Here is an 18,178-nt window from a genome sequence, read left to right as displayed (position 1 = left end):
CGGTTCATGTGAACTCCTGTACAGTTCACTGCTGATGTGAACGCAATCGTACCAAATCTCAGAAGTTAACCGCTATTAATGTTGTATTATTTGATAAAAATGTGTGTTTGAACGTGACGTGACATACAGCCAAGTATGTGCTCTGCATTTAACCCATCCAAAGTGTTAACCCACACAGCAATGAACACACACACTGTGAACACACACACAGAGCAGTGAACACACACACACTGTGAACACACACACAGAGCAGTGGGAGCAGATGAGGGTTCAGTGTCTTGCTCAAGGGCAAATCAGTCGTGGTATTGTCGAACCAAGACTCGAGCCCACAACCCAAGGGTTAGGAGTCAAACTCTCTAACCACTAGGCCATGACTTCCCCTAGCGCGCGCGTGTGTGTGTGTTTCACTCACTTTCTTGATGAGCACGACTGACGTGCTGCAAACAGAGAGCTGTATATCTCATTTTCTGTTCACCTTCAGTGTTCTTCAGATCATTTCCAGTACATTCGTAATACAGACATAAGTGCGGTTATGTACCAAATATTTTTAAACAAAATGAACTGTTAAGAAACGTAAATATATAAAAGTGCAGAAAGCAATGTGATGCATTTGCCTTCTTCTCCTGCGCCGCCGTTACTAAGCAGCGAGGTAAACATCTGCTGGCTTGATGAAGCAAACGATCCACAGTTTGGACTCAAATATCATAATGTGAACAGAGTCCGGGGGAAGGCAAGCGAACCAAGTGTGAAAGCACCCTAAATTACAGCAGAACCACTGATGTCACATGGACTGTTTTTTACAGTATTCTTGTACTGGTTTAAAAGAACATGAGGATGACTAAATAATAAAAAATTTTGGGGGTGAACGATCTCTTTAAAAATGTATGAATTTCACTGCATTAGACACAACATGTCCAACCAAGAGCCAACAGATGATGCTCAAGCTTTTTTAGATCTAACTTCTGTTTTCTGAGACACTTTTTCACAGTTTTAACACGGTTGTTTCAACATCATGTTGAGTGAATGTTTGAAGTCAGTTCTGCTCTGGTTTATAGACCTTTAGAAATGAGCAGAAACATGTTCCACTAAAGCTTGACTATCAGAAAGACTCTGCAATTATTACACATCAAATTTATTATCACGTTTTATTTTGTAAATGTTTTTTTTTTATTGATGCTTGTGCTATAGTTCATTAAATTAAAGGTCACTTGTTGTGATAAACTTCAGATATGAATATGTTGTATTATCATGTTCACATTGTGAACACTGAAAGCACTGAGGTCACCTGCAGCAGTTTTCTTTTCTGCTTCACTTTAACTGAACTGAGTTTGGTTCATTTAAATATACTTCATGTGAAAACATCCTAAGTGTCTAAATAATTTTTTGGTTCAAAATAAAAGGGGGGGCGGGTGAAATGCTCGTTTTCACTCAATATCCTGTTAATCTACCTATAGAGTAGTACTGCATCCTTCATAACTCCAACAAGTCTTTAGTTTTATTATATTCATAAGAGAAAGATAGTCTGTACCGATTTTTCCCGGAAAAACACGACCGGCTGGAGGCGTGACGTGTGGGCGGAGCTAAAGAATCACGAGCGCCAGTAGGCTTTTCCGTTGAGACCGTTTGGAAGCTGTGACACAGATCCAGAGGCTGAAATTTAACAAGAGCAGCATCAGCAAACGACGTCTCTATGTGGTATGTACTGAAACTGTATATATTTGCTTAGCGGTTTTGGAAAATGACTAAGTTCCACTTTATGTCGTCTTTTTTTTTTTTTTTTTTTTTAACTGTACATGTGGAAAGTGCAGTTTGATGACAACATCGCATGTTGTTTACTTGATGTGCTTACACGCTGACAGCTAAATTAACAGCACAGAAATATTTGAAGCAGTTTTACTCACCGCCTGCGGTTCCAACACACGATTGTGACCCTTTTTCTTTGGGACTGCATCATCCTTAAGAAATAAACGATGTGCAAATCCGGCGTCAAACTGGGCCTTGTTTGTGAAACAAGCATCTTCGAAATGCAGGGAACAAACAAAAACACTTACACAACTCTGTTGATGCTCTGTAAAAATAAACTCCATCCACTGGTCCCTTAATGCTGTTTTTTGTTTTTTTCTTGGTAATCTGTGCAGGGTTGTCTTGCCCTGGCAACCAAAAACACAATTCGTGACATTTGGCGACGCTCTGGCTCTGATCAGTGAAGTCTGTTGTGCTCTCAGTGCTCTGCTATACGGGAGCGCACGCTCTTCCGGCAGAAGTGCCTCAGGACTCATATAAGGAAATTCCGCTCCATCTAACGTCACACAGAGCCATACTCGAAAAAAACTTTCCGAAACTTGTGACAAACCGGAATAGGTATTTTTGGAACAAAAATACTCCTTCAAACGTACAAATTAATTTTTGAAACTTTGTCCATGTTTAGCATGGGAATCCAACTCTTTAACAGTGTAAAAAACTCAGTATGCATGAAATAGCATTTCACCCCTCCTTTAAGTTGATGATAGCAGCGTCAAACAGGAAGTGAGTGCATCTCAAACACTTTGACCTCATTTGTTCAGGAGTTTTGTGGCTATAGTTTCAGTGAATAATCAGTGATGAGAAAGATGAACCATTTTACTGCATGTAACCTGTTCACAAGTGTCTTAATACAAAAGTGATTTTATTTCGGACACCATTTACAAGAGGTAGTCTGTGATTTTATTGCTGTTCGTATCCAGAATGTAAGAGTTTTTCCCCTTTACCAACCACAAAAAAATCCTTTGCTGCATTACTGAATGTTTCTGACAAACACCAGGGTCGTGTTGTGGTTTGAATGCTGTCTGAATCCACATCTCTGAGTTTACAAGATGAAAAAGACTTAAAATTAAGTGTTTAAATCCTTTCTGACCACTGAAAATCACATAATCATTCAAAATGGGTCTTTATAATGGCAGCAGCAGATGTGCAATTATATACAGTGAGGCACGTCCTGATTTTGCTGAGCTAGATGTGTTCCTAGGTCAACATGTATGGTTGACCCTGGAACAACATTTTACTCCAAAAATATATTCTTGACCATATCCTTACACCTAAACCTAACCTTAACCATGAGTAATCCCTAAAATCAGAGGAAATGATAGATGAATGACACTGATGTACAAGCACCAAACAGTAATTTTAAGCATAAACTTCACAAAATCTATAAACTGGTTCTTCAAATCTGATTGGTTAATCACAATGTTGTCCCAGGAACACGTCTCACTTGGTAAAATCAGGTTCTGCATACAGTGAGTATAATTATATACAACTATATCATGTCTATTTTCCTATTTTTGAACAGGAGATTTAAAAATTTTTTTTAATAATAAATACTATTATATACTGCAGATTTCTAAAATACGCTTTTGGTAAATACATATATTTTATTTACAGAAGACAATCATGTGACTACACTGTAAAACCGGACAGTGAAATTAATCAAATTAAATTGCACTCAAATAATAACGAAAGTTCATTGGACTTAATTTAAATAAGTTCTGTTAACTCAAAAATTTGTTGTAGTGAGGTGAACTTAAAATGATTGTGTTTTCTAGTTCCTAGCATGCTTTGCTTCAGAAAACAAGGAAAATAAATTTAGAAATTAAGTGTTATTTTGTGTGTTTTTACACAAGATTAACATAGAGGGACATAAGTTAATACATAAATGTTGTGTTATATTAGATTTTACAAAAGTTTATGTTATGTTGGATTTGTAGTGTTACCGTTGTGGTGAAGAGTAGAGCCTGTGGTTAGACTGAGGATGGACAGCAAAAGCCTAATTTTGAGTGTATTTCCCACATTATAGGAGTTGAAAAATAGATAAAATTATGAGTGAATTACTCCCTAATTATAAGTTCAGAAATATAATTATTTAAGATAACTCTGAGATAATTTAAGGCAACCGGAATTACATTTTTTAAGTTTATGTAAACTTAAAACATTTAAAAACATCACTTAAATGTTTTTGTGTAATCTGTTACAAAATATTTTTTGAGTCCTGTGAACTTATCAGGGTTTACAGTGTAGCATCACGAGCAGCGTGTTCCTTTGTGTTAAAACTCATGGATTCAGACGGTGATTTATTCACAGATCAGAAGTGAGTTGTGATCCTATGAACCAGTGTTGTGTTAATATATTTTTATAGACGTCAGCATGAGAAACATTTATTGTCTGAATCTGTCTGTAGTTACTGGGAAGAAAACTGCATGATTCTACATTTGATATATTTCAATAGCATCCTTCATGTTTTACAAAAAGTGAGCAAATAAACAGGTGAAGCAAACAGAGGAAACAATACACAATTAATTTGGACATGTATAGTTATACAAACAGAAAAACTAAAATATAAAGAAAGAAAAACAATTATAAAAACACAACACACAATGAAAAGCTAAACAGACAGCGTTACAGAAACAGACGTCTGGTGGATGAGAATATACTCATGTGTTGTATGTTGTGAATCTCAGAGGTTGAAAGTGCTTCTCTGGGCAGCAGTGAATCATCAGTGAATCGACTCTCGTATCGGTTCATGAGTCCTGTGACGTCATTGTGTGTGTTGATGTTAAATGATGGAGAATCTCCAGCATCAGTTCTCATGATGAGCTTCAAAACACAGAAAAACACTTTCAGTTCAAACTCTAGACATGTTTCAGTGATCTGCATTGTGTTGAATGAATGGAAATGCTTCATATCTGTGTTTCTTCTGTTTTCAGTGCTGATGTCCTTCATCCACGCTGGACTCACTCAAGGTACTGTGCTGTACATTTAACAAATCTGAATAGTTTTCTAGTTCTCTGATGTTTCATGAGGAGGTTTTGAGTTCATAACAGTGATTGATACAATAATAATGTAGATGATCAATATTTACTCATGTGTGTATTAATACAGAGAGCCCAAAAGCTGTATTGAAGGTGACTCCAGATGAGCGTGTGTTCAGCGGAGAGAGAGTCACTCTCACATGTGACATACAGGGAGCAGGACACATTCAGTGGACATACAGCTGGTTTAAAAATGGAAACACATTCTATCCATACACAACAACAGCAACAGAGATCAGTTTCACAACTGATGTGTATTCCAGTGGTGTATACAGCTGTAGAGGACACACATACTCACAGAGATCATCAGACATCAGTTCTGCTGTTACACTGACTGTATCAGGTGAGTGTTCAGATTCACATCTGTTTAATCATCATTTAACATCAATAGTTTTTGGTCTAGGGAGAATAAGTTTAGGAATATAACCCTGACTGATTTAAATGAACTGAATGTATGTAGAAAATTATTTGCTGAAATAATTACATTAACAGCAACTCTGAAATAACAGCACACAGTATATCTATCAGTCAGATTCATGTTTTTACTGTAACCCTGTGCTTTTTCTTTAAGTAAAAAAAAAAAAAAAAAAAAAAAAAATAGAATAATCATGTATGTATATGTTATACATTGCCCAGTATGAATAAATAGATCCACATTTTTAAATTCACAAGGAACCAGAAATAGCTGTAGATCATATCTTCTGTATTCTTAATGATTATGAAATAATAAAAGGAAGGGTGTGTGTGATGTATCTGAGTTGATGTTATAATAGCTGATGCTCGTGGTGTGTGTGTTGTTGAGTAAATCAGTGAAAACAGTTCAGTTCTGTCTCAGGTTCTTCTGGTGTACGCTATAAAAATATCTGTGTTATTACAGCATATTGATGCAAATATAAGAGTGATACTCGGTTCTGTCCATCACTCATCAGTGTTGAGTGTATTCTGAGATGTGATCACTGCACAACACAGACAGATATGAATGTGAGCTTGCAGTCGACTGTAAGAAAGACACAGTTTAAGTCAGGGACACAAAACTCTGTTACCTGTAGTTCTCAGATAAGACTGAAGGATACGTGTCACTCTGAGAAGCACCGGCTTAATATTTGATTATTTCATATCATCAAAGAATGAGAAATGAAATGAAAACGATGTATCAGTATTGTTTTATTTTATATAGAATGACAAGACAATTATTGTTACATATAATTATCTGTCATGCAGTTGTTAAAAAACAGTAATAGTCTAATGTTTCTGATGTCTGCCTTTTACATTCTTATGAAACGTACATTTTCTTTACTACATCACAATGCATAGACTTTTTCTTGACCTTTATTTCAGAAAAAATATGCTGCTGCTCGTTATTTTAAAGTGAAGAAATCGAGAACCTTTTATTTCTATTGGTCAGTGATGATTCTGAAAGGACACACCTGTGATCTGTTGCTATAGTAACAAACTCAATTTCATGATCATCGTGCTCTTATTTTAGTTGTTCAGCAAACAGTTTCATATAATTTAACAGTGTTAAGATATAACAGCAGTTGTCTCACAGTCACTGTCAAATATTGAGATACACTTTATAAAGTACCATCTATTTTTATTAAATTAATATATTAAATTGCTGTCTTCTTCGATACCCATTTTGTGACGATACTGAGCCGATTCTTTTCAATCAGCTGGAATGATTCGGGACATTCTACGTTTAATGCATTAAAACTGTGTTTTTAACAAACCAAACTCAGTGAACACATTAATAATAAAGCATTCTATTCACAGACAAACAGATGAGTCCAGAAAAAGAACAAAATGTGTTTAATTACCTGTTAAGCGTTTTCCTCCCATAGAAAACCATTAGACTCAAAGGAAAATGCTTAACATGCCGTAATGCATTAAAACGTTTTAAAAAGACCAAACTCATTAAACATTTTTAATAAACATTTTCTATTTACAGACAAAGAGTTTATGGGAGGAAAAATGCTTAATGTGTAATTAAACGCATAGAGTTCATATTCTGGGCTCATACCTGATTAAGGTGTACATGACTTACTTCTTTCAGACAAATTCAATCGTAGTTATATTAAAATTGTGTCCTGGCTCTTGTCAGCTCTATCACTGTAGAGGACAGGTGTTTCTGTTTAAAAGTCCAAAACACGTCAAATAAAGCGTGCACATCTGTAATAAAACGTGTCTCACGCGGCTCTGGGGGATGAATGAAGGCTCCCTCCATACGTTCTTTATTATTAATTATTATTATTAAGTCTTCCACATATGACAGTCAGCAGAAGTGAGAGAAAGATATATATATATCACAGAACTAATATATGCTGGCTTTTTCTTGAATATGCTCGTGTGTCATGTTCGCTTGTTTGTTCATCTGTGATCGTATTATTATTCCCTTCAGCTTTGATAAAGACACTTATTTCCACACCATAGCAGTCTGGAGCGTCTAAACCTCCTGCACTCTCTGTTTCAAGCGTCAGCTCCCAAAGTGTGTCCTTAAAGTAAGAAAATATGTTTAATACAGCAGATAATAATACAGCCATAATCGTTGCTTGAGTTGTGTATGTGAGGGGCGGAGCTAACAAAACATGAGCGAGTCACTTTGGTTTGATTTGGTTTTAGTGATAGAAGTCCTCTTGACTAACCCTAGCTTTTTACAGATTTACATCCTGATTTTAGTTTTAAAACACTTTGTGAAAATACTCTTAAAGATCACAATTAGGAGTCTTAAAGGGGGGATGAAATCAGAATCAGAATCAGAAATAGCTTTATTGCCAAGTATGCTTACGCATACAAGGAATATGTTTTAGTGACATAAGCTTCCAGTACACAGTGGCAACAACACACAGAAAAAAAAACAACAATATACATATTGATATTACATATTAGATATTACAAATTGGCAAATAAATAAGTGTATAAACAATTGTGCTATAAATGATAATGGAATAGGATTGAGTGAGATGCAGGAATGTTCTAGGATGGAGGGTTAACAAATAAATATAAGGATATTGCACGTTTATAAGCATAAGTAGGGAACATTTAACTGTTCATGAGGTAGATTGCCTGGGGGAAGAAACTGTTCTTGTGCCTTGCTGTTCTGGTATTTACGGCTCTGAGGCGCCGGCCAGATGGTAGAAGTTCAAAGATGGGGTGACTTGGATGTGAGGGATACTGTAACGCTGAGTCAGGGGCGTTATGATCCATAAGCAGCTTTATTTCAATAATCAACATAGTAAACAGAAACAGATCAATCAGGGGTGTTAGATACAACGTAGACAAATCAGAATCATAAACCTTGACAGAGCGTAGAATCAGGGCTGGCGGCTGGCAGGCAGAGACGAGAGAACAAGGCAGTGGTCGGTAAGGCAGGCGGCAAAGAATCAGAGTCCAATAAGCAGTCCAGGTCATACACGGGAGATCAAACAATGGGAAAACGCTCGGTAATGTCTGCATGGGCAAAACAAGACTTTGCGTTTGAGAGAACAGGGCGAGTTCATTAAATAGGGGATGGAGATGAGCGACACCTGTGCAGGTAATCAGCCCCAGGTACGGGGTGTTATGGGAAATGGAGTTTTGAAAGAGGTTAATACTCGGGCGACGGTTCCCTCTGGTGGTGATCGGAGGGAGCCACAGAGGCTGTGTTTGTGACAGAGCCCTCCCCCTGCGAGCGGCTCCTGACGCGATGAGGTGATCGTCGCCGGGGTCTTCCTCGGGGTCTAGGAGCGGGTCTGTCTGGGTGATCTCGATGGAAGTCCGTGGCCTGATGTCTGGTCCGACGAACTGCTCGGAGAAGGTGAACATGAGCGCTGTCCCAGGTCTCCTCACAGCGTCTCAGCCAAGCATCAACTGCAGGTAATTCGGATGGTTCGCCAGACCATGGGAAGAGAGGAGGTTGAAATCCTAGGATGCACTGGAAGGGAGTCATGCCAGTGGAAGGTTTTTGAAGGGAATTTTGTGCGTACTCGGCCCAGAGAAGGAAGCGGCTCCAATCATTTTGATTCTGGTTGCAGTAGGATCGAAGGAAACGGGAGAGTTCTTGGTTCAGACGTTCGACCTGTCCGTTGGATTGTGGGTGGTAACCTGATGTGAGACTAACATTGATGCCCAACTGTTGGCAGAATGCCGACCATACTCTGGAGGTAAATTGGGGACCCCTATCGGAGACAATGTCCTCCGGGAGGCCATAGAACCGGAACACATTCTCACAAAGTGCCTCTGCTGTTTCGAAGGCAGTCGGGAGTTTGGGTAATGGGATGAAGCGGCAGGCTTTGGAGAAGCGGTCGATCACAGATAGAATTGTGGTTTTGCCCTGCGAGAGAGGCAGATCAGTAACAAAGTCGATGGCTATGTGGGAGCAAGGACGTTGAGGAACGGGTAACGGGTGAAGAAGACAAGCGGGTAATTGATGGGATGATTTGTTGGTGTTGCAAGTGATACAGTTTCTAACGTAATTGATGGTGTCTGCTTGCATTGAGGGCCACCAGAAGCGGTTAGATAGGAGCTGGATGGTGGCGGTTATACCGGGGTGTCCTGAGCTTGGGGTAGAGTGGACCTGATGTAGTACTCGTTGTCTCAGTGTTTGAGGGACGAATGTGCGATTCTGGGGAGTCTCAGGAGGTGGAGGTTCGATGCGTTGGGCCTCAATGATCTCAGTCATAATGTCCCATTGGATGGGTCCAAGAACGATCGTGGGAGGAATGATGGGTTCGTGGTCTGGAGTTTGGTTGTTGGTTTCGTAGAGACGAGAGAGTGCATCTGCTTTGGTATTCTGGGAACCCGGACGATAAGTGACTTGAAAATTAAATCTTGTGAAGAAGAGCGACCACCTGGCTTGTCTGTGATTCAAGCGTTTGGCTGACCGGAGGTATTCAAGGTTGCGGTGATCCGTAAGGACTGTGAAGGTGTGTTTAGCCCCCTCTAGCCAGTGCCTCCATTCCTCGAATGCTGCTTTCATAGCGAGGAGCTCGCGATCTCCAACATCATAATTCCTCTCGGCTGCGTTTAGTTTCCGAGAATAAAAGGCACATGGGTATAATTTCGGTGGATCTCCCTGACGTTGTGAGAGTACAGCCCCGAGACCTGAACTTGAAGCGTCTACTTCCACAATGAATTCCTGCTCTGGATCAGGATGATGTAAGATGGGCGCTGTGGTGAATCTATCCTTGAGGGCCTGGAAGGCGTTGAGGGTGGCGGAGGACCAGTGGAGACGCTGAGAGCCCTTCTTAACCATAGAAGTCATTGGTGCTGCTATGGAGCTGAAGTCGCGGATGAACCTTCTATAGAAGTTAGCGAAACCCAGGAAGCGTTGTAGTTCTTTGAGAGTCTGGGGTAGGGGCCAGTTGACTACAGCGCGAACCTTCCCCTCCTCCATGGCTACTCCTCCAGCGCTGATTACATAACCCAGGAAGGAGATAGTCTGCTTGTGGAATTCACATTTCTCCAGTTTAGCATACAGTTGGTGCTGGATTAGGCGTTGGAGGACGGCTTTGACCTGTTTCACATGTTCTGTATACGTTTCGGAGTAGATGAGGATATCGTCTATGTAGACTATGACCCAACGATTCAACATATCCCTGAATACGTCGTTCACAAAGGCTTGGAACACGGAAGGACTGTTGGAAAGGTCGAACGGCATGACCTGGTATTCGTAGTGCCCAGTGGTGGTTGAAAAGGCCGTCTTCCACTCATCCCCTTCTCGAATTCGGATCAGGTTGTAGGCGCTTCGGAGGTCCAACTTCGTGAAGTACTTTGCTCGGCGTAGTTGCTCTAGAGCCGCTGGGACGAGTGGCAAGGGATATCGGTACTTCACCGTAACGTCGTTGAGGCCGCGGTAATCTATACAAGGGCGGAGTCCTCCGTCCTTCTTCTTCACGAAGAAGAATCCTGCAGAAGCTGGTGAAGTTGAAGGTCGAATGAATCCCTTGGCTAATTCCTCCTCGATATACTCCTTCATGGCTGCGGCTTTGGGTTGAGATAACGGAAACACTCGGCCCTTGGGTGGTTGAGCGCCTGGCATCAGCTCAATGGCGCAATCGCCTGGTCGATGAGGAGGTAGTTGCGCAGCCTTGGTTTTACTGAAAGCCTCCTGGAGATCGTCATACTCTTGAGGCAGTTGAGAGGCCGATGAGGAAGTATGAGTGATCGTGGGTCGGGTGCAGGAATGGAGACAATGTTGTTTGCAGTAATCTGACCATTGTGATATCTGTTTCTTGGACCAGGAGATGATTGGATTGTGTTTTTCCAGCCAGGGCAGTCCCAAGATGATGGGGTTATGAGGAGATTGGAAGCTGTAGAGGTGGATCTTTTCAGAATGGAGGGCCCCGACGGTGAGTTCTAACTCCTCAGTGATGGTTTGGATGCGACCGGAGCCCAGCGGTCACCCATCTAGAGCTGCCACTGCCAAGTGAGAGGTACATGGAATACAAGGGATGTTATGAGTCTCCATGAAAGTGGTATCAATAAAATTTCCCGCAGCTCCGGAATCAATCAATGCCCTCACCTCGATGCTAATTCCATTAAAACCTCTTAAGCACAAATGCTATTTTGGGGATTTCCGTTTTTCATTTTCCTTCCTAATTTTGAATGCTTCCCTATTCACATTCAAAAGTGTGAGATGACAAAGTTTGGTATCATTTTAAAGGAAACCCTTTGAAATTACATAAAACACTGTTGAAATTGATAAAAATGACAATATATGCTGTCTGTGTTATAATAAATAGGGAAAAAAACAAGGCGCTTTTTTATTTTATTTGTGTAAACTGAAGTTTGAAATAGTATAGCTCAGGCAATGAAGGGCCTAGTAACTTTAGTCCAATTTCATGTTTTTCTAGCACATGTCAGCTAATAGAGGAAAAAAGAAATTTCTTTCTATCTTAATCTATGCAAAAGTTATTCTATTCCAACTGAAAGAAGGAATAATACCATTTTTGTACAAAATTTTAGTCTAAATAAGTATGAAGTCATCTTTTGCACACTTGCAGTATGGAATAATGTGATATCTGTATATTATTTTACAGAAAACACTCAGAAGTTACATAAAAAGCTGCTGTTTGTGACAAATAGTATTATTTATGTTGTTTCACATATGATGAACCATCTCAATACAATGTGCTTTTTTGTGTGTATGTTTAGAATAAATCATATTAGGCAATAGCGACATGCATAGAATTATTAAAATATCTGGTCTGTCACAGTCTTAAATAGAATCCACAATTTCCAGCTTAATATCATTTCATTTATGTCTATTCTGCATCATGTAAAGATTGGGAGACCTTGCCTGTCTCAAGCATGTATGATATTTCATATTTATAGCGTGTCTGTTTGTTATTATTCAAAACCAGCGATAAATCCGCGTCCCCGAAGCTTCAACGCGAACTTCGGAGCGTCAACAAACTAATTTATGTTCATCCACCCAGTATACTGTACTGTTTACTGTATATTCACTGAAATGCGGTCAAATATGAAAATTATGAAAATAAACAGATAAGCTTATGGCTAGCGGAGCTTCGAGGCTTCAAAATAAAGAATGAAATGTATAAAAGCAAGTATCACGCGTATACGCTTACCAGATGCGCGTCCTGACCTCTCCACGGCGACGGTGGTCCTCCATAACTTGTATTATGAATATTATTCATTGTTAATCCGGAGATTCTTCCGCGTGTAGTTTCCCCCTCGCGTGGTCTTTGTTTAGAAGCAGCCAAACACTCAATTTCCCATCGGTCAGCGGTTCTGTGACGTCACCGGACGGAAACAGGACGGGGCAGTAAGTGACCCCCCTGTTGCGGCTATTCGCACCTCTGACTGGTTCAGACGGCTTTTGAGTGACAGCTATTAGGACTAATAGCGCTTCACAAAGAGATCAGATGTGTATAGCAGGAAAAAGGCTTTAGTGCGCATCATATGAGTTAGAGGTCTGGTCAGCGCTCACAGGGCTTTGGACCTCTATTGCGCACTTGTACAGAACGCTTTATATCTCAGCAATGGAAGCACGCAGAAACGTAAAAATGGTCTTGTTTGAAAGAAGAGATTCTAATCTAAAAGATTATATCGAGTATATAGGTATGCGTGGCTGTTTGCGGCTGACTGAAGCGGTGCAAAATGTATAAATAATAAGGTGAGAAATTTTACATCGCGATTCTGTTGAAGATCATTCGATCTGTGATTGTCACACAATAAAATGATCTACATCATCAGATTCCTGAGAATGAGAGCTTTCTTGTGATATATGACTTGACTGTTTTGTGAAAAATATTTTAAATACACATTCTTACGAAAACGTATTCGCAATCGTTAGATGGAAATTTATGGGGGGGGGAAATATATTTCTTAGCTTAATTTGACTACTTTATGTATCATAAAACCCCAATTAATGGTATTCTTTGTAAAGAAAACACTCTAAGCTTTCAAATGAACCCATTTTTGGGCAAATGCCATATAAGGAAGGATATGCAAATGAGACACAAACATGTGGTATGCTATTTTCGGACCCGGTACCGGGTCTGCAGAGTTTACATATAACATGACTGGTATTTCTAACATAGAGGAAGATCTAGAAGGATAACTCACCACAGCTGAATGTCGCGGTGGTCGAGTGGGGCATGAAGCCCGTAGATGTCCAGCCAAGCCACAGTATAAACACAAGTTGTGCTGTCGCCTGCGTGACTTTTCCTCCTCGCTTAATCGGGTAACTCCGATTTGCATGGGTTCTGGATCCGGGCTTGAGCTGTTGACTGGGGTGAGTGATGAAGTTCGGTATCGGGGCCGACGTGCCCGAATCAGATTGTCTACCTTGATGGACAGATCGATGAGTTGTTCGAGGGTTTTGCCCTCATCTCGGCAGGCTAGTTCGGTCTGCAGCTCAGCATCCAGTCCCCTCCTGAAGTGCAGGCGTAAAGGGTCGTCTGGCCAGCCAGTTTGTGCAGCTAGGGTGCGGAATGAGAGAGCATAATCTGCGGCCGATCTTCCTCCTTGACGGAGTGCGATAAGCTGTTCGCCAACCTCCTTTCCTCCCGCGGGATGTTCGAAAACCCCTCTGAATCGGAGCAGAAATGCTGAAAAGGTGGTGAAAACTGATCGATCACCGTTCCAGATGGCTGTGGCCCACTCTAGTGCTCTCCCCGTGAGCAAAGAGCACACAAACGAAATTCGGCTGTCCTCTGTGGGATATAACGAGGGCTGCTGGTTAACAAACATCGAACATTGTAATAGGAACCCCTTGCATCTGGCAGGTGATCCATCAAACTTTTCTGGGAACGCCAAGCGCGGGCTTACTGAAGCGGGAGGTGTGGCCACGGCGGCGGCCATTTGCTGTGGTTGAGGTGCTGCTGGAATATTTCCCTCCGGGGTTTGCAGGCGGAGTGATTGGAGGGTTCGGATCATTTCTTCGGTGAGAGAGGTGAGTCGATTCAGCTGCTGCTGATGGGCTGTCAGCGCCGCGGCTTGAGCGGATACTTCTGCCGTGATCTGGAAAAAAGCCGCTGGATCAATATCTGGCAAAGTCTTCTGTAACGCTGAGTCAGGGGCGTTATGATCCATAAGCAGCTTTATTTCAATAATCAACAGAGTAAACAGAAACAGATCAATCAGGGGCGTTAGATACAACGTAGACAAATCGGAATCATAAACCTTGACAGAGCGTAGAATCAGGGCTGGCAGCTGGCAGGCAGAGACGAGAGAACAAGGCAGTGGTCGGTAAGGCAGGCGGCAAAGAATCAGAGTCCAATAAGCAGTCCAGGTCATACACGGGAGATCAAACAATGGGAAAACGCTCGGTAATATCTGCATGGGCAAAACAAGACTTTGCGTTTGAGAGAACAGGGCGAGTTCATTAAATAGGGGATGGAGATGAGCGACACCTGTGCAGGTAATCAGCCCCAGGTACGGGGTGTTATGGGAAATGGAGTTTTGAAAGAGGTTAATACTCGGGCGACGGTTCCCTCTGGTGGTGATCGGAGGGAGCCACAGAGGCTGTGTTTGTGACAGATTTTCTGAGCCCTTTTCCTCACTCTGGATGTATACAGTTCTTGAAGCGTGGGCAGGGGAGCACCAATAATCCTTTCAGCAGTCCGAAAAGTTCTCTGTAGTCTTCTGATGTCTGAAATGCTCGTTTTCACTCAATATCCTGTTAATCTTGAGTACCTATAGAGTAGTACTGCATCCTTCATAACTCCAAAAAGTCTTTAGTTTTATTATATTTATAAGAGAAAGATAGTCTGTACCGTTTTTTCCCGGAAAAAAACATGAGTGTCTGGAGGCATGACGTGTGGGCGGAGCTAAAGAATCACGAGCGCGAGTAAGCGTTAATTTGCGTTGAGAGCGTTTGGAAGCTGTGACATTACCGTGAGGAAAAAAACCATCATCCAAATCAAACCATGGCTTACAGTCAGATTCAGCCGTTTATTTATGATCCAGAATCAGATCCAGAGGCTGAAATTTAACAAGAGCAGCATCAGCAACGACGTCTCTATGTGGTATGTACTGAAACTGTATATATTTGCTTAGCGGTTTTGGAAAATGACTAAGTTCCACTTTATGTTTTTTTTTTTTTTTTTTTTTTTTTTTTTTAAGCTGTACATGTGGAAATTGCAGTTTGATGACAACATCGCATGTTGTTTACTCGATGTGCTTACGCGCCGATAGCTAAGTTAACAACACAGAAATATTTGAAGCAGTTTTACTCACCGCATGTGGTTCCAACACACGATCGTGACCCTTTTTCGTTGGGACTGCATTATCCTTAAGAAATAAACGATGTGCAAATCCAGCGTCAAACTGGGCCTTGTTTGTAAAACAAGCATCTTCGAAATGCAGTGAACAAACACAAACACTTGCACAACTCCGTTGATGCTCTGTTAAAATAAACTCCATCCACTGGTCCCTTAATGCTGTTTTTTTTTTTTTTTGGTAATCTGTGCTGGGTTGTCTTGCCGAAACTTGTGACAAACCGGAAGGAGTATTTTTGGAACAGAAATACTCCTTCAAACGTACAACTTAATTTTTGAAACTTTGTCCATGTTTTGCATGGGAATCCAACTCTTTAACAGTGTAAAAAACTCAGTATGCATGAAATAGCATTTAACCCCCCTTTAAAATTAGGACTGACACACTCATTATTTTTAAGAGTTTCTTCTAGATCTGCAGGTTATGATCTACTTTAGTCTTAAGATGTTTTGTGACTGTGGTCCCTGATGGGTCTGAGTCTCATTGTGAAGTCTTGTTGGTGTTTTACTCATTTCTGAGCTCTCTGTTTTTTTCCAGTTTTTTTCTTTCTCTGGTGTTTTATCTGTTGTTTCGATTGTTTGTCCTATGGTTGACCCTTTGTCTGTTACAACTGTGTGTTACCTGTCGTGGTTTATTCTGTGAGAACAACTGGCTGGATGTGCATTATCCCTCACATAAAATCTGGATCTTCATCCCAATCTTAAGAGCAGTGATTTGTTACAATTAGCAGAATCAGTTGTGTTTGGATCATTCCACAAAATCAGTGCCTCTTGCATCCCTAAGAAATAATCAAACATAGATTAAATATAACAATAAAGATCAATCCTCACTATGATTTTTCTTTTTCAGCAGGACATTTAATTTGCAAAATGAAGGCAAATTTATATTTTTTTAAATCACATTTTCAACGATTATTTAATTAGGGGTGCTCCGATCACGATCGGCCGATCGTTATGCGCATCTCGTCAGTAAAGCCGGTTTTCTAATCAGCGGTTAATTCCATCAGGTGCGTGATTTCACATAGAGCAGCTGTTACTACACAGAGCCGTTGTTAACTGAGAAGATGCGCAAATCACGTTAATTTTCAGTGTTATTGGTGCATCTTCTCAGTTAACAACGGCTCTGTGTTGTAACAGCTGCTCTATGTGAAATCACGCACCTGATGGAATTAACCGCCGATTAGAAAACCGGCTTTACTGACGAGATGCGCATTAACGATCGGCCGATCATGATCGGAGCACCCCTACTTTTAATACAATCACTATCTACAAGTACAATCCTTTAAAAAGGTACAATGTGTGCTTTTGTGAAGTGACTAGAAAATAGGAAATTAGTTTGAAATGGTCAGACCTGTTACTGTCATCCCTGTTACTTTTCAGGGTAACAGGTTTTGACATTTGGGTAACAGGGGTGACAGTGTAATGTGGGGTTTGTGTCATGTTTTCATGTCTTTATTTTGGAGTTAAGTCATGGCCCTTCTTCTGTCATGTTACCCCCTTGTCTGTGTGTCATGTTCTGATTGGTTCTTTTGTTCGTGTATTCTGTGACCCTGATTGTTTTCTATAAGTAGTCATCATGTTGCCTTTGTGCTTTGTGGTGTATTGAATGTGTTCAAGTCAAGTCCATTTGGATTATGTTTGGATCACCGCTGGCAGATATATAGATAATCCTCTGATAGGAGTGCTCTGCAAATATTAGAAATATTACAGAGAAATCAGTTGCTCATTCTCCATTCACTCAGATTATGAGCTCATCTTGCTCTGACCCAGTGACCCAGCGAGAGAGAAGGGTCTGGCTGCAGACTTGCACTTGCAATCTCAGACTTCCGCTAGCAATGTCAACTGCAGTATTTTTTTTTTTATTATTATTATTATTTTGTTCTATTGGTAACTTTTTGTTTGAATCTCTCAACATTTTACAACAGTAGCCAGGTGGCGAAGACATGAAAATAGAAACTAAATTACAATGTCACTTGCAATCGCTACTTGCACTCTCCGCTACCTGTGGACGTCACTTATAATCAACACAAAACAAGACAATACGCTGTAGTGGCGATTAAATGATTCAAACTAAATTAGTAGGCCTACTAGTCCTGCAAGAAAAAGACAAGATAACATATTTTCATATAAATAATGTATGAAAAACGGTTTCGGACACTGCATGAGAATGCAAGTGCAAGTCTGCATCCAGACCCTCTTGCAGTGTGACGCTGCTCGTGGTGACTGCCAACCAGTGGCCATTTTATGAAATGCATGTCATTGTGTGCTTTTTCGTAATCTCTCATTGATATTCAATTATATAAATCAGAATAAAATAAAATCCTATTTAAATAAAATTAAAGAAAACAAAAAGTTATAATCTCAACAAAACTTATTTTGTGAGTGTCACAAAAGAGGGGCTAAAATGTTGCTCATATGAAATAAAACTATCACATAGCTCTTAATTAAACTATAGTATCTAATGCTTGTGTCGGTAACAGGGTTGACAAAAATACCAAAACATGAGGTAGAAAAGATAAAATAATAAATGACAGACAATTTCTTGTCATTATAAGGGTGTCTTAATTTCATGTATATCAAAAAAGTGGATTAAATGTAGGGGAGACTGGGTATGGTTGT

At 40.4% G+C, this 18,178-nt stretch overlaps 1 protein-coding gene across 2 annotated transcripts in view; it reads left to right on the top strand.

Annotated features, from left to right (window-relative positions):
• LOC127962016 (leucine-rich repeats and immunoglobulin-like domains protein 1) overlaps positions 1-18,178 on the top strand; it is a 57,122-nt gene that overhangs the window by 22,688 nt on the left and 16,256 nt on the right. Inside the window, exons 2-3 of one of the 2 annotated variants that reach the window (XM_052561413.1) lie at positions 4,737-4,772; positions 4,912-5,184. The exons of the other annotated variant lie outside the window; for it this stretch is intronic. Coding sequence (XP_052417373.1) covers positions 4,737-4,772; positions 4,912-5,184 — 309 coding nt within the window. The remainder of the gene's footprint in view (positions 1-4,736; positions 4,773-4,911; positions 5,185-18,178) is intronic. 2 annotated transcript variants of the gene reach the window in all.

Source organism: Carassius gibelio, chromosome B7 (assembly GCF_023724105.1).
Source record: "Carassius gibelio isolate Cgi1373 ecotype wild population from Czech Republic chromosome B7, carGib1.2-hapl.c, whole genome shotgun sequence".
Taxonomy (NCBI): Eukaryota; Metazoa; Chordata; class Actinopteri; order Cypriniformes; family Cyprinidae; genus Carassius; species Carassius gibelio.
This window is presented reverse-complemented; position numbering and strand designations above follow the sequence as displayed.